This window comes from Amia ocellicauda, chromosome 1 (assembly GCF_036373705.1).
Source record: "Amia ocellicauda isolate fAmiCal2 chromosome 1, fAmiCal2.hap1, whole genome shotgun sequence".
NCBI lineage: Eukaryota > Metazoa > Chordata > Actinopteri > Amiiformes > Amiidae > Amia > Amia ocellicauda.
In genome coordinates this window covers 15,949,826-15,967,515 of record NC_089850.1, presented here as the reverse complement: position 1 = coordinate 15,967,515, position 17,690 = coordinate 15,949,826, and the positions used below count along the sequence as shown (strand labels likewise).

The 17,690-nt window shown below is 43.4% G+C and overlaps 1 protein-coding gene across 1 annotated transcript in view; it reads left to right on the top strand.

Moving 5' to 3' along the window:
• Positions 1–17,690, top strand: part of LOC136717366 (xanthine dehydrogenase/oxidase-like) — a 42,269-nt gene that overhangs the window by 12,263 nt on the left and 12,316 nt on the right. The window contains exons 14-26 of the mRNA XM_066695016.1: positions 81–265; positions 798–972; positions 1,358–1,447; positions 1,888–2,057; positions 2,355–2,481; positions 2,905–3,024; positions 5,246–5,342; positions 5,954–6,078; positions 6,797–6,930; positions 7,344–7,431; positions 8,107–8,193; positions 8,436–8,627; positions 9,451–9,596. Of these exons, the coding sequence (XP_066551113.1) occupies positions 81–265; positions 798–972; positions 1,358–1,447; positions 1,888–2,057; positions 2,355–2,481; positions 2,905–3,024; positions 5,246–5,342; positions 5,954–6,078; positions 6,797–6,930; positions 7,344–7,431; positions 8,107–8,193; positions 8,436–8,627; positions 9,451–9,596 (1,736 nt within the window). The remainder of the gene's footprint in view (positions 1–80; positions 266–797; positions 973–1,357; positions 1,448–1,887; positions 2,058–2,354; positions 2,482–2,904; positions 3,025–5,245; positions 5,343–5,953; positions 6,079–6,796; positions 6,931–7,343; positions 7,432–8,106; positions 8,194–8,435; positions 8,628–9,450; positions 9,597–17,690) is intronic.

Below are 17,690 nucleotides of genomic sequence, written 5' to 3'. Positions count from 1 at the left end.
GCTCATTCGATAGCCACGTTTTCATTATTTTGATCCTATTGATAAATGATGATGAAACACATCTTATTATTGTGCTCCAGGGGCAGTATTTCTCGGCCTACAAGCAGGCCCCACGCAGAGAGGATGACATCGCCATTGTGACCTGTGGAATGAACATCGTGTTTAAAGAGGGCACCACTATAGTGGAAGAGCTACATTTGAGTTATGGAGGAATGGCCGCAACCACTGTGCTCGCTCAAAATACTAGCAAACAACTTATAGGCAGGTTGGTCTCCCTGAAACTTGTTACAGCATGTTTTCATTGTATGTCACAAATAGGTATCTTCTGACTAATCTTCTATTCTGTTCTTACTGTTTGTGCTGAGGCCTTAATCCTAAACTATGATTATCTAAAGCTCTCGCATTTCTGTTTCTGCCTAAAGAACTGTTAGAAAATATCTGTGGTTGTTTTTTTCATGAGTAGCCTGTAGCCAATTTCAGACAAGGATCTTCTTGTAGAACCTGTTCCTGTAGAATCTCTGTATGTAAATACCTGGTGAATATGATCCACAATAGTCTCCTGTGAATCCCATTAGGGTATGTCTGCAGAAGGCTTGACTGCTTGTTACATTTCCATAGATTAAATGTCAAAGTGCTGATCATCCTACTGGTGTGAATGAACATGCTCTCATACTAACAATTTTTAACTAATGATGGCATTCATTCCCATATTGGAGTACAGAGGCTTATTAAACACTAACTGCTGGTACGGCTAATACTGTGCTGTGAATGAAAGAGCTGTTGATGTCTTTGTCCAGGGAGTGGGATGAGGCGCTGCTGCAGAAGGCCTGCTCCTCTCTGGCTAAGGAGATGGACCTAGACCCCTCAGCCCCGGGAGGCCTGGTGCCCTACAGACGCACGCTGGCCCTTAGTCTCTTCTTTAAATTCTACCTCACTGTCAAGCGCAAGGTGGCCCAGGATCTCAAGGCTCAAGTGAGGATGAGAGAGAAAGACATACATCCATGTATGATTAATAGGTTTGAAACAGTGGTATATTTAGGGCAATTAAGCCAATATTTGATTATATAAAATTGATAATTACCCTGGAGATTTTGTGGCAGAAAAGAGTGTAGGGCTGCCCTGAGGGGTTCTGTAAGTGTCTGCTAGACACAAACAAATCAGTACCTGTCAAGAAAATGTATATTTTTCTTCTTAATAATCCTGAAATTGTGTAGCTGCCCTTTTCAGTGACCCAGCAGTGTAGTAGAATCTAAAACTCAAGAAAGCTGCTCTGTTTCTATTTTGTGTGTCAGTGAATCACACTTTGCAGATGACATCTGTCAACCTCTGTATCTGTCTTGTTCTTCTTGCTCTCTAGGGCATTCACGCTGAAGATATACGTGCCGATTACGCCAGCGCCACAGAGCTGTTTCACAAAGATTTCCCTTCCAGTGTTCAACTTTTCCAGGTACTGATTTTCCTTTGCTGTATTTCACTGATGCTTTTGATATATCTTTTGGGTGCAGGCCATCAGATGCCTTTGAAAATGCCTACGCATGCTGGTGTAAGTTCAGTAGCAAAGGCAAGCTTGAACTTGCTTGGAGGAAAAAATCCAGTTCACATGAGACTTTCAGGTGTAAAGAAAATCAAGGCAAAACTGCAGCATTTTAGTTAATTTGCAAAGCACATTTTTAATTAGATTTTTATCAACAAGTTAGGTGTGAAAGGGCACTGAAACAAACTACATAATATTGATTTGCCACCAGCCACTTTACTGAAATGGAAATCTGAAGGGAATGACTTATACACACTTACACACTGATAATGTGTATTGTAATGTGTGTCAATGTATGTCTGTTGCTATTGTGTTGTGAGTAAATGGTCACTCCTTTTGTGTTTCCCGTCCAGGACATTCCAAAAGGCCAGCTGAAGCAGGATGTTGTTGGTCGGCCATTAATGCATCTGTCAGCCTTGAAGCAGGCCACCGGGGAAGCTGTGTACTGCGATGACATTCCCAGATATGAAAATGAGCTCTATCTGGCCCTGGTGACGAGCACAAAAGCACATGCAGAAATCCTGTAAGAGTGTTTTCATGTTTGTTTGTATGTCAGTTATTTTATTCAGTCAAGGACCTGAGTCAGGGGTCCCTTTGAACTAGAAGTTGGCCACCATGCTTTATACTTATACTTTCTAATTATTTTTCTTACAAAACCTGACACTGATAGAAAATTGTTCCAATAAAAATATCAATAATAAAAACTATGTTTGTTAATCATTTGAATCTAAATTTAGCATTGCAGAAGCATGCTACAAGAAGTGTACCCATCAGAACCTCATGTCTGACAATTCTGTTCTACTCTGTCTTTTTGCGGTAGCTCCATAGACACCAAACAAGCCATGGTGGTGCCTGGAGTAGTTAGCTTCCTGTCAGCTGAAGACATCCCTGGCAGCAACATCACTGGCGCAATAGTTTATGACGAAACAATCTTTGCCAAAGACAATGTAAGCTTTCTCCATCATTCTGCAAGAGTGTGATTAACAGAGAAGCTGAATCCAATAGGTGTTTTGTTTAGAGAAATTCAACAGGTTTGTTTCCTTGGGTTGTATTCAAATTTCAAACTGGCTGTAATATGAGTTGATTACATAGCCCAGATTTCTACCACCACTTCAACAGCAGCTCATCACCCGTCCGCTCCATTCTGGAACTCAATTGCAGAACATTGTGTAAAATTATGGAGTGGCCTTTACGTATGCTAGGACTCACCAGTCCGACTGGGGGAGAGTGAAGTAGCACCAGTGAGCAACAGTCCCAACACCAATTACTTGAGCCAAGAGTTGGAGAGCACTGCCGTCAATGTATGTCAGCTTAGCACATGAGTAGCAGATATGTTCATTACATGTTGTTTCATTCCTGTTTTCCTGTAGGTCACATGTGTTGGTCACATTATCGGGGCAATTGTTGCTGACACTAAGGCCCATGCTCAAAGGGCAGCGAGAGCTGTGAAGATCAGTTATAAAAAACTGAAGCCAATCATCACAATCCAGGTTCGTCTCACTGATGGCATTTTACACTGGGAACCACAGCACATGATACAGCTAAACCATAACATTTATTGCATTCACAAAAGATGCATCTAGCCCCAGCCCCGGACATATTTGCGCCCCGTGCAACAGCACAATTCACCCCCATGACACAATCATGTCTTTGACTCTATGACACATAAGCTGGATTCAATCCATATCTGCATATGCAAAATATAGATAACATCATTCTAATTTGCACAGAGGTACCTAACTCCCCCAAAAACATTTACTAGACAGCAAGAAAGCAAACGTATATTCTTACCACTAATGAAAGTTGACCCACCTGGCTTTCTCCCTGTAAAGGCGTGTACAGTCTCTGTTAAATCCAGTTGTTGAGCTCAATAGATATTGTCACCAGTCCATTCAGTCGTTGCTCAGTCATCGCTGAGTGAAGGGATTCAATCTTAATAAGCTTTAGATTTGAAAAGGTGCACATGCCACTTGCAAGAGTGCACCTGATCTGACTGATCAGTGCATTGATGGGACAAAATCAAAACCAATCAGCCTGCTGGAATGGTGCGGTTTGGTTCCCAAAAGCTACACATGAGGTCCATTTGATGATTATGAATGCATTGATGTTCACAGCATTCGCATTGTACATATTATATATATGCACTACAGTGGTGGCTGGTGGGTTTATGAACTGGTGGGGCACGAAAAACCTATGAATACCTGTAACATAGTGTATATTTGCACCCCAGTCATTACATTTCCCACAAAAACGTACAACAAAAGGTAAGTGGTCACTGAGTGAAGATGACATCATGGTACGGTCAATGATACAATTCAGTTTTCGAGTTAGTGCCATTTTTTAGCACTAATAATCCTGAGAATAATAAATAACAATACATTGTTATTTGCCAGAATGTGATTCTTTGTAAAAGAAATACAAATTATGTTACACTATATTAAAAAAACTAAACACAATCAATTGTAAATAATGTGCCCAGGCGCCTTGTATATATATAAAAATAATACATTGTGGTAGATTTAAGGTACATTCTAATTAATAAAGCTGCAATGCTATAAATAACAATTATATCACAACCCATATAACACAAAAATACCAATACAAATATAACATAGTATACAAATAAATGTGTCAAAACAAATATCTCCACAACTGTAATACAGACACATGCTCCCCCGATTCTTCTACAGCTAATACTGTAGCTGTATTGTAATTAATTCAAAATAACACTCACCGATAGCTGACTTCATTTTGTATACATGTCTGTTGTCTGCCTGCACAACAACAAATGCACTTTAATGTCCTCCCTGTACACTTGACACATGCAATCTACACTCATTCTGGATTGTGGATGTCCCTTTAAATACTTCCATGTTTTTCTGGTCTCTCTGACAAGTGTTTTAAGTCCTTGTAGCCAGAGTTTGTCCACACAGTCTCTCCTTCAAATAAAGGATAAGGAAAACACAATGGTGATTTTCTAATAATGCTTGCGATAAAGCCTATTTGTCCTTTTGAACCATTCCTAACATTTGTAATCCTTTTATTATTGTACTCAGTATTTGATTTTGATTTTATTAGTACTTTTAATTATTTGAATGATACAGTGATTTCTTCTGTGATCGTGCCTTTTTCTTGTTTTACTCTAATATATATTATTTTTGTTTATTTTTACGTGTCTCTACCTGAATTGTTTGTTAAGCCTACTGCATACTTGTAATTCATTTAGAACAATTTGCAGATTATATTTTTCACTTTGACATTATGGACATTTTCTGTGTTGAACAGTTTTGTTGAACAAAAACTCCTGATTAAATCCATTCTGATTTCATGTTGTAATACAATGAAACGTGGAAAAGTCCAAGGGGGGTGAATACTTTTTAGAGCCACTGTAAAGATTATAAATTATTGTTTTGGATCATATGTTATTACATTACTGTTATATTGACAGGAGTGTTGAAAAGAAAAGTGCAATAGAGGGAGATAGTGGCAAATTGTTGTGAAATAAGCAAATAATTACATTATAATAATAGTATAGTAGTAATAACCTTTTTTCTGTTTTCTGCATCACCAACCATCACTGTGAAAATTGAACTGGACTCAACAGACCTTCTCATTTTAAACATGTTTTACATATTTCATGAATGATAATATAATAACTTGATTGGAATGCCTAGAGTTCTCTTTAAATCTATATATTTTTTTTTTACATAGGATGCAATTGCAAGTCAATCATTTTATGAGCCAATCCGAAAGTTGGAGCGTGGAAACCCGAGCCAAGGATTCAAAGAATCAGATCACATAATAGAGGGTATAAACTTCTCCCCACCAAACAAAAAGTGTTTAACTTAGATCCACTATTTAATCAAACATACATACAAACTTGAAACAGTCAATTTGCTATTCAAACTCTACTTCAGTGACCTGTACAAGCAGAAGTCACACACTCTTGCACTTCAAAATGTGCTGCCAGAACAGTGCCTTGTTTCTTGCCCAAATCTTTGCTAATCTAATGGTTCAGGACAAACAAGAAACTGTTTTGTTCTTGTTTTATCACCATTGTAGGTTTGTATGCATACAAACATTAAAATCACTTCTTACATGGAAGCAGGAAAGGTCAATCTTGATAACTAGGCTTTTTCATTTTCATAGCAGTTTTTAAATGCAAAGTTAACTGTCTCAGCTCACAGCTTGAAAATGCACCAATTGGACGCATTTTGAAAGACTCCTTCAATTTGTGATATTGACCATACATTTGTCTGAGGGAAACAGTGGGGTCTGATATAACTGTATCCAAGAGTCATGTATTATACATAGCTTTACATATCAATTTAAATATTTAGTATGTTCCAAAAATTGCAATCCGAAGAATTCTTCATCTCACTGTTAACACCTTACGTATCTAATATAATGTGCCCACAGGAGAGATGCACATAGGAGGACAAGAACACTTCTACATGGAAACACACTGCTCTCTGGCTGTTCCCAAGAGTGAGGATGGAGAAATGGAGCTATTCGTGTCTACACAGTCTGCATCAAAGACGCAGGTCAGTATACAAATTTAAGAAGACGATCAAAGTTAAAGAGAAGGAATCCATCCAGATAAACTTTGAAATTACAATACTTATCATTCTATGCGTTTCCCTCAGAAATGTGCATAGGCAAGGTTGTCTGATACAGAATTATTGAGGTGGGGTGTGATCTCATATTGTTCATTGGGGGGGTGGGCAGCAGCGAATGAGAGCGGGAAGCAGAGCATGTACGTTTGTCCTTTAAAACTACTTTTTGAGGGGTTTTCCTTCATGCATATGTTTGGCCAAGTGGCACTGATTTTTGGCCAGGCTGGGACCCTGGGTCTGATGTTCCATGCAGTTATGCACTTTATTAAGAATTTATTATTTTATCACAGAACATTTTTGCAGCCTCTACAAATGATTGCAACATCAATTCATGGTTACTCAATCAGCCTGTAACTATGGCAGCAGTTTCCCAGACATCTGCTTCATTGTTGAAGTTTGTAGAATATGTTTTTGATCTAATTTATTTTATTTTGGAAGATTTTTTTTTCCCCTCATATACGCACAATTTGGTATTGCCAGTTGTTAATTTAAAAGGGCTCTTCCGATAAAATATCTCTACTTAGAGCATAGATTGAGCCCTGCAGTCCAGACAGTGACTTTAATCTATATCAGGACTGTAACAGGCTGTTGCACGGATTCTACATTTTCTGATGTTATTGTCTGTTTCGGTGTTTGTGGATTTCAGGAACTTGTTGCCAAGGCCTTGGGAGTTCCCTCCAACAGGATCGTCTGCAGGGTGAAGAGGATGGGAGGTGGTTTTGGGGGAAAGGATACCAGGAGCACTCTTCTGTCGACGGTGGTGGCCATAGCAGCCCACAAGTAAGAAGAACAACACAACCATGAAGCCTCCACATAATCTCTATCAGCAGTGCACTCCTAGTGGGGCCAAAACAAGCATTTCAAAATGTGTGTCCCTTGCTCCATTTATGTTGCATTTTTTCTTTCCAAATTTACAGTATATAAATAAAATACAGTTTCCATATATAACATAGCATATTTTTTATAGGATTTGTATACATTTTTCCATATTTATTGATACTGTTCTTGTATTATCAGTCTGGCCTGGACACAGGAAATATATTTATTATAAAATTATTTATTTTCTGTAACTTATTTCTGAATTATGGATTATAACTGGACATCTGTGAGCCACCGAAGTACCAGTGCAAAGTTGGAGGTGCAGAGTCTAATGATCCTGCATGTATTGTTATCGTGGTCTGATCCATTACCAGAACAGGAAGACCTGTACGCTGCATGTTGGATCGCGATGAGGATATGTTCATAACTGGGGGTCGGCATCCCTTCCTGGGACGCTATAAGGTAAGACACCTAAATACTGCAGTTACAGCTTGCCTGTCTAGTCGGGGGTGGTGGGGCAGGCATCCTTCACTGGTCATGGTCAGGGTGTTGCGTTGTGCTACTGGTGCTACAATTTAATTGTTTGTACTATTTGTAAGAAACACTATTATAACTGTACCAGCTATGCAGTTTCAGTTTTTTAAATTGCATTCAACATAGCTATAGTTTAGCTCCATCTGTACTTACAAGGAAAATACTTAAGTGATGATTTTTTTTAGTTCTTGCTGTGTTAAAATAATCTGTGGGAATATGCAATACACTACTTTTACAAATATATAATACATTTTTTAGTCATTTACAACAAATACAACAGTACACTGCTTTAACTATTTAACTCATTGTGGAAGAATCGCACTAAAAAAATCATATATGCTATTGCTGCTGAATTGTTCTGTGGTTTTGTTCATGAATATAGTTTTATTTTTAGGTAAGAGATGTATTAGTCATGAATGTGAAGATGAAAAATATTTGAATTAATTTACTTAATTTAACTATTTTAATTTGGTTACAATCACAGTTAAGATGAAGAGCTAGTTAGAGGTGTGTGTGCCATTCCCATTGTCTTTACTCCATACTGTAGTTCCTCTCTGCCTTTGGTTGTTTCCTTGTATGAGAGAGTTTTAATTTCCTTCCTAGGTCGGCTTCATGAAGACTGGACGCGTTGTTGCTCTTGAACTGACTTTATACTCAAATGCGGGAAACTCTCTGGACCAGTCATTGTCAGTAAGTGTTATGTTTTCAAAGCTGTAGAATATATTCCAATGAAAGTGTAATGCCCACATTCAAATGTTTGGTAGGTGGGGACAGTGACGGGTGTGAGAGAAGAGTGGTGTACAGTGCCAATGAAAAATCAATCCCTTTTCTTGCTTTCCGGTTTCTGTGCTGTTTAGGGTTGGATGGATAATGCACTCCATTTATTTTTAATGGGAAGTGGAGAAATAATGCGTCATCTTCTTTCATTTCAGATCATGGAGATCGCTTTGTTCCACATGGAAAACTGCTACAATATCCCCCACATCAGTGGCACTGGCTACATGTGTAAGACCAACCTGCCCTGCAACAATGCCTTCCGTGGCTTTGGTAGGCCCCAGGGAATGATGGTAGCTGAGTGCTGGATGACCGATGTGGCAATGAAATGTTGCCTGCCTGCGGACCAGGTGAGGGCTGGGCACTGATGGACACTGATGGTCTCCTCAGCTAACAGGGCCAAGATAGGGAGGCTATGTTTAGGGTCCCAACAGTGGAGCAGGTACAAAGTGTGATTCTACAAAGAATCTGCTTCAACAATATGACATGGTAGCTCTCGCACTGCCACACCATGGGATTTTCTCTGTATCACACTTCAATTCCTTTTAAGTGGCTGGAGTTTGACCACCTTCTTTTCTGATCTGCACACATCTCTCACCTTTGTACTCTTACTAGAGCATCCCTCCTCTAGGGGGCTGAGCAGAACAGAACAAAGGAGTCTAAGTAGTTTAGAAATTGGCATAAGAAAACAACCTTTTAAAATGTAATTGTTGTTTAAACCAACTCATATTTAACCCCATTCACACTGAAACAAATGCTTGCTATTTGTTGCTGGCAAGGTCTGTGTGAATGGGTTTATGCCAGTATTCTGACACCAGCAATTTTCCACTTCGGGACCTAGTCTAAACACCAGCAATTTTCCTGCAACAGGTCTATGTGAATGGAGCTGGAAAATGAATGCCGGCAAATGATGCATCACGTCCTTGTGTTGCATCGTAAACAATCAGAATAGGGGCGCATTTTCACATTTTGACCACAACACAACAAGGTTAAGCCACCTTTGACCAAGAAGTTCTGACCGTAACGAAAAACGGAACAGGTCATTAGAAATGGCGGAGGTTGAAATAATGTAGTTGTAGCAATTCTGAGTGTAATTTTTGTAATTGGTTATTGTAGTTAGAAACGTCCCAACTAAACATAGAAAAGCTAAGCAACTCGTGATCTTTTTGAAAGGTGCGCAAAATGAACATGTACAAGGAAGGAGATGTGACACCATTCAAACAGAAACTGGAGCAGTTCACCATTGCCCAATGCTGGGAGGAGTGCCTGCTGACCTCACAATACCACCAACGCAGGAAAGACATTGAAGAATTGAACAGGTAAAACAGGTGTACACTACTGATCAGTCCAACATGCATTATTCTCCTTCACATTGTGTACTGTTTTCAATTGAGCCAACAAAAAAGGGAATGTTTTCCTCTGATACAGTGAAGCAGGACACTATCACTAAAAAGGGAAGTTTAAGCAGTAGAAAGACCCAAAATACTACAAGAGTACCAGACCAGCCTGAGAGTATTGTATTTACACACTTTCACTTGTACGCCAATTAAATATCATCAACACTTCACCGTATCAGAGGGCTGTGGCAATATTTACATTCACTTCATAATTCCCTTTACGTGTTGTAACGTGAAGCAAAACTGAGCATGAAATCACTGTCAAAAATATGTCACAATGGTCACAGACAGAGATTGTGAATTGTGGTAACAACTGATGAGCATTTAACAGCATATGTGTCCAGCTACCCACTACTCCTCTTGGTGCTGAATGGAAGCAAATCCCTGCAGCAATGTTCTAGTGGAAACCCGTCCCAGAAGAGTGGAGGCTGTTAGCAGCACAGGGGGGACCAACTCCATTTTAATGCCCATCATTTTGGAATTAAATGTTTGACGAGCAGGTGTCCACATACTTTTGGTCATGTACTGTATTTAACATTATTCTTATTGAATGGAAATAAAAATTATCCAGACGTGGTATTGATGAAACAGGTGTACATTATCCATAAAAGAACTGTATTGAACACTGTCCACAAAGTAATTAGAAAACATGGTAATTTATTAAAATTAGATGCATTACTAATTCAACACATGACATATACATAGAAAGACTGATATACATACAGACCTTTAGACAGATCCATCTGTTGTTTTTCTTATGTTTGTATATTGTTTTAGTGAAGTGTCTGTGTTTCTGGGTATCACTTTGCCAGACTCCCTTCACTTGCTAAAAATAAATCTCAATTAATGTCGTCACTAACACATTCACTGACATCTGATTCTTTGGAATGAAATTTCATTAGGTTATCATCATAACCCTGGTTCCCTGAAAAAGAAAGACAACCATTACCGAATGGGAAGAGCCTTCTGACCTGACAATCATGTGAAAACATGTACCAAAGCTGCCAAATAGGGGCCCTGCTGGGAGGAGCAGTCCCGCCCCCTTGACTGTGAAGTGTCTCCTCCTCACAGTAGCAACCTGCCATTTCTTCATTATGAAGGTCGTCTGGCCGAGCGACCCCTGAAGGGTAATGGTTGTCTTTCTTTTTCAGGGAACCAGGGTTATGATAATAACCTAACGATCTCTTTCAAGTTGAAAGACAACTATTACCGAATGGGAAGACTATACCAGTCCGGACACCTGATTAAAGTCAATTACCATCCATTGAAAGCACAGCAGAGCCTCATGGTGCCCAGCATAGGGCGCACCTAGTCTGCAACATTCAGGCAGTAGAACCTTGTGAAACTTTGATTACTGGAGCATGTCGCAGCATTACACAGATCCTCCAGTGAGGCACCATGAAAAAGAGCCCACGACATGGCCTGTCCCCTTGTGGAGTGTTCCGAGATGTGCTCTGGCATGGGAACCTTGGAACAGATCGCATCCGCCACGCAGTGAGCCAGTCTTTGTTTTGTCGCTGCCTGCCCTCTGGTGGTAGACCCATAGCAGACAAAAAGTTGGTCGGAACTGCGAAGTGCACAGTCCTCTCCATATAACACCTGAAGGCCCACAGTGTGTGAAGTCTGCGGTCCTCAACCGACATGTGCGGAGGGGGGCTGTGGAATGACTCCAGGGCGAAAGGTTGATTGATGTGAAAAGCCGACAAAACCTTGGGTAGGAAGGCCAGGTTCATCCTCAGTGTGACCCTGTCAATGCTTCCAGAGAAGATCAGACAGTGGTGGGGAAGGCGTATAGCAATTCCCGAGGCCACGGGTGAGCAAGGCGTCCACACCAGTGGACCCCCTCTGCTTCCAGCACAGGGGCACTGAGTCGTTATCTGAGTAGCAAGAGGTCGACTCGAGCTCATCCCAGCATCTCCCAGATCTACTCTACCACTCAATCTCCATTGCAAGTTGTCCGGTCCCAGAGAGAGGAGGTCGAAAGCTCTGTTGGACACACCTGGCAGGTGTATTGCCCTGATTGATCGGAGATTGTCTCAGGCCACAGGAGAAGGTTGCACGCCACACGATGTAGTCCGGGTGAGCACATGCCCCCTCTGGTGGTTGATTTAAGCCACCACTGTCGTGTTGTCTGTCCAAACTAAGACATGCTTGTTCGACAAGACATGCTGGCTTGCAGCTTCTGTGTATTAATACTGTTTATTGGTTTTAGTATTTTATATTTCAATTAAATAAAAACATTCAAAAAAATGTAATACTTGTGATTACATTTTTTTTTAAACAATTTCTAAAATCACTTAAAAAAAATTAAATCTTAAAGTGATTAATTTTAACAAAATACATGAACTCAAATAAACCTGTGTGTAAATCAATAAAACAATAAACTTGTGATAAAGGCAAACTGCCAAATACAAATACATTTGTGTATTAATGTGGGAGGATGATGAGAGACCGTGCCATGTCCTTTGAACCCCCGATCCCATTCCATACTGTGCCCCAGCTGTAGTTGGAGGCGTCTGTCATGATGACTTCCCTCCGGTGAGGGCAGCCGATGGGAGATCCAAAGTGTAAATTGCTGTTATTCTGCCACCAATCCAGTGTCCCCCTGCACTCTGGAGTCATGGTCAGTCGGCAGTGTCTGTGTCTTGCTGGGAGCAGCCTGTAAGTGTTTTCCCAGCGATGTAACAGATGCATTGTCCTGAGTCCAAGGGAAAGGATTTTCAAGGAGGCCGCCAACAGTCTCAACAGCTTTTGAAAGTAAATTAGCAGGAGAGTCTAGCCGCTTCTGCATTGCATGAGACAAGACTTCAGTGACTCAATCCTGTCTCTGACAGGATTACAAATATTGCTAGAGAGTCAAACCACAAGAACACCACCGAATGCGTGAGTTTGAGAGAGCTCTGCTCCGTGTTAACTGAAAAACCCAGTTTAGTTACATGTTGTATGACCTCTGTCATGTGTTCCTCCTCCTGTTTCCTGGAGTCTGTGCAGTTGGCCAGTCATTCAGGTTGTTTTAATCCTCATTGACCTGAGGTGGCCAGGACTGCGTCCAAGCGTCCGTGCAGGGCACCAGTGAGAGGCCGAACTGCAGCACATAGAATTTGTACGCTTGGTCCTGGAAGCCAAAGCGTAGATATGTCCTGTGTGTTGGGAAGATGGGGACATGGTAGGTGTCCCTGAGGTCTATTGACATGAACCAGTTGCCCAATCAGACAGGATACACTGTGCAGTCAACATGCGGAAGTTTATTTTCTTCAGAAACATGTTGAGACCCCTCGGATCAAGAATGGGTCTTTAGCCTCCATCGTTATTTGGCACTAGGAAGTACCATAAGTAGAACCCCTCTCTCAGTCTACCTGTCATACAGCCAGAGTTCTTCCCCTTCTGGGCATCCAACAGTAGTAGTCAGCACTCCTCTGAGGAGGCCAGAGTGGAAATGGAGGGCGTATCCGTGGCTAATTGTCTTTCGTCTCTGGGGACATTCTCCCTGTGGTTTAGCCGGGGGGGTTGCAGGGCTAACTTCTCCCCTTTACTTCCAGCTGAAAAGTCTATTTTTACCCTTGGCCTGCATCTGACCTCTGGTATGCTGGTAACTTGGCCGCGCGCTGCTGGCATGTGGCTGCAGGGTACACTGTATCCCCTGTACACTGTATCCCCTGAGGGTGGGGCCAGTGGCAAGACTGGGACTGTCTTCTTGGCTGTTGAAGGTCGGCATACTTTGACACCGTTTCCTTCACCCTGGCTGAGCCTTCTATGCTCAGTCCTGAAAATCTGACCAGGTGTAATTGATGCGTTAAGGAGGATGGACATCTCCTCCTGTAAGGGCAGGTGATGAAGGGACCTCTGTCCCTTTGTCTATTCCATCTCATTCAGATGGTATAGCATTTGGCGCTGTGTGGCCATAGCTACTGTCCAAACTCTCCCATTTGACACAGCAGTATTTGAACTCATCCTCCTCCTCCCTTGCCCGAGGGGGTGGAGACTCACGTCTCCTCCTAGGGGGAGACCAGTGTGTATACCATGGGGGAGTGCGTCTGGGGGAGAAGTAGTGAGAAGAGGCACGACGTGGGGAATGTGAGCGTCTGCTCGCTGGTGATCTCCATCTTGGAGAGAGACTCTCCGGGTTGCACCTGCATAGACGGGGTGGCAAAGCCAATTGCTCTCTAGCTGGGAAGCCCCTGACCTAGAAGAGGAACATGCACCAGAGGGGCATCCTTGCTTCGGCTGTAGAGACACCCGTCCTGGTGGGCGTCGTCCTCTGGCAGAACTGGCAGATGAGTGAGCTGACTCTCTGCATCCACGGTCACCTACTGACTCCCTGAAGAAGGCTTGGAGAGGGGTTCCCTGTTCTGCTGCTTCTGGTTGCAGATGTAAATGCAGCTCAGTGGCTGCACCCGCCTTCACCACTAAGAGCTTGGAGGGCATGGTTGCAAAGTTTGTGCCCATCATCTGAAGGGAGCTTGCTACAGACCGCACAGTGGTGAAAGGTCCCTTTTTGCCTCATTCCAGGGTTTAATTATTTGGAGAAGAAGTTAATGTTGATAGCCTCCTCTAATAAGTTCTCAAAAAATGAGCTAAAATCCTGAGGCAGGATTGCTTCTTGAGAATGGAGCTTTCAACATGGATGTCGACGGATGTCGAGGTCGATATCAATGTGTCCACGTCGACAGATGTCGAGGTCGATGTCGATGTGTCGACGTCGATGTATGTCGAGTGCAGGGATCTGTAGTGTCTGTCCCGCAACGGGAACTGCTCAAGAACACACACTCAAGAATATCTGAAAGATGGTACAAAGAGGTAATTTACACAGTAAATCTCTGTAGAGGAGCCAAAGCCAGCTCTATGTGTCAGAAAACTACTGCACAAAACTTACCTCCGCAGAGAGGATACGTACAGAAGATCTCAGTGGAGGGACCGAAGCCGGCTCCAAGCCAGACTCCTGCTGTACACTTACCTCTGAAGAGAAGCAAGCTCTACGAGAAGACCGAAGTCTAAAAAACTCAGAAGAGTGGTGAGCACACTTCTCCACTTTTAGCACACACGCAGAGCGAAAGTATCTAAATGCATGTATCACTGGCAAGGTGGAAGAAGAAATGGCAGGTTACTACTGTGAGGAGGAGACACTTCACAGGCATGGGGGTGTGACTCCTCTCAGCAGGGCCCCTATTGGGCATCTTTGGTACATGTTTTCACATGATTGTCAGGTCAGAAGGCTCTTCCCTTTTGGTAATGGTCATCCTTCCCTCCCATTGGGGACTCTGTCTCATGTCTGGTCCAGGCTAACACGCTGTTGGGGAAGGAGCCCCTGTGCCCCAACAAGCAGTTTCGCACCACAGACCAAATGCTGAAAACAGCTTACACAGAGGAAACACTGGCAGTCAAGGTGGCGAACGCTCAGTCTATTCTCATGCTATACATAGGGCACCTGGCCTGGCGGAAATGAGAGCGCCCCTGAGTGGTGGACACAGAGGAAATGGAACTGATGGATGCCTATATGACAGACCTCCTCAGGGAAGGAGGGAAAGCAATGAGCAGGACTCCGGCGGCAGTGGTTGTGGTGGGGCGTCATCTCTGGTTGACACAAGCCAAGCTGCAGGATGCCGAGAAGTCTGTGCTACTCGACGCTCCGATTACACTGGGTAGGTGTTTGGGGAGACCGTAGACCTCAGCATTGAGTGCTCGGCGAAAGCCAAGGAGATGGCTTCCAAATATGCTGACCTGCAGCAGTCATGCCATTGTCCCTACCCACAGCACCAGGGAAGGCAGTGGGTTAGGAGTCAAAACCCCCCGCAACAACACCAACAACAGCCACAGACCAGCAGTGCCCAAGGCAGCTTCAGACGCAGGGGCCAGATGCAGCAAAGGGGAAAGAACAGGCTCTCCTGCTGGAGACCTAGGGGCAAAAGTGATCCCCGTAAGCCCCCTGCGGGAACTGCTGTATACCTTCCCCCCACTGCCACTTCTTCCACTGACACAGGAGAGGATTTGCCAGGAAGGAGCCCAAGTCCTCCTGATCGCTCCCCGGTGGCTAAGACAGTTGTCTTTCATGACACTGGCACATATGCATATGGCATATGTGAGGAACCCTGGCAGCTCCCGCTATGCAAGAAATTACTGAGTCAACCGGAGGGACTCCTGTAGTACCCCAACCCAGCACAGCTGCAGTTGTGGGTTTGGCCCCTGAAAGGCACCGCCTAATGTCAATGGGACTGCCAGATAATGTCGTGGAGACACTACAGTTGGCCAGGGCCCCCTCTACCAGAGCCCAATATAATTAAAGTGGTCAGCTTTCCAAAACTGGTGCCTAGCCAGACACGTGGATCAAGTGCCCCATGACGACCATCCTGTGCTTTCTGCAACAGCTGCTGCAGGAAGGGAAATCTGCATCCATGCTGAAGGTAAATCTGGGTGCTATCTCAGCATGCCACGATAAGAATGACAATGTCTCTCCAGGAGCTCACTTCCTGGTGACCCAATGTCTCAGATGATTGAGACCACCAGTAAAATACACAATTCCTAGGCCTAGGACTTGGAATTAGTTCTACAAGGGCTTAGCGGTTCTCCCTTTGAGCCCATTTCCACAATGGAGCTCCGTTTTCTCTCACTCAAGTTGGCCTTCCTTGTAGCGTTAATGTCGGCAAGGTGAATTAGTGAAATTCACTCCTTGTCAGTGGCAAAGCCTGTCTGATCTTCTCAGGAAGCAACAACAGAGTCACTCTGAGGACAAACCCGGCCTTCCTAACTAAGGTCATGTCGGCGTTTCACATAAATCAACCAATTGTCCTGGCGTCTTTTCACCCACCTCCACATGCGTTGGATGAGGACCGCAGACTACACACATACTGCCCTGTCTGGGCCTTGAAGTGTTACACGGAGAGGACTGCGCACAGCCACAGATCTGACCAGCTGTTTGTCTGCTACAGTTCTACCACCAGAGGGAGGGCTGTTTCCAAACTACGACTGGCACACTTGGTGGCGGACACGATCTGGCTCACCTATGCAACTGCTAAAGTCCCCATGCCTGAACACATCTCAGCCAGGGGCGTCGCAAGGGGGTAGGCAATTGCCTGGGGCCCCAGGCTGAGGGGGGGCCCCCAAATGGGAAACCTCCCCCCGCTCTCAAGGGAGAAAACTCCGCCGCACCCCCACCCCAGCGCGGCATCACCGTCAGGAATAATTTTGCCTGGGGCCCCCACATACCCTAGAATCACCTCTGATCTCAGCACACTACCAGGGGACAGGCCATGTTGTAGGCTTTTTTTCATGGTGCATCACTTGCTCACTTGAAGACTTGTGTAATGCTGCAACCTGGTCCCATCAACAGACCTTCACAAGGTTCTACAGTCTCAACGTGGTTGAACCGGCTGCGTCCCACACTGGGCACTCAGGTACTTCAAGCAGCTTGCACACAGTCTCCGTGAGGCTCTACTATGCTTGCCATCAGGGGATTGGGGCTTAAATCAGGTGTCAGGACTCGCAACAGCTCTGGTATGGTCTTCCCATTCGGTAATGGCTGTCTTTCGATTTGGGTTATAACCCCGGTTCCCTGAAAAATAAAGACAGCCATTACCCTTCAGGGGTTGCTCGGCCAGACAACCTTCCCGATGAAGAAATATCAGGCAGCTGTGTTGAGGAGGAGACTTTTCACAGACGCTGGGGGCAGGTCTTCCTCCTGCCAGCAGGGCACACAAACTTAACACTCCACCAGGTCTTAGTGAAATTCCGTATAAATATTTATGTTCTCACATGCAAACCTTGCAGACATTTAGTAGAAACTTTCAGGAACAATTAAATTGTGGGAATTTGGAATATACACTGCTCAAAAAAATTAAGGGAACACTTAAATCACACATCAGATCTCGATGAACGAAATATATTAAATATCAAAATCTTTACTGAACGTTGTGTAATTTGTTGAGAACAAAATGACATAACAACAGTCAATGGAAACCAAAATCACCAACCCATTGAGGGCTGAATTCAAACTCACACTGAAAATCTAAGTAAACAATTTAA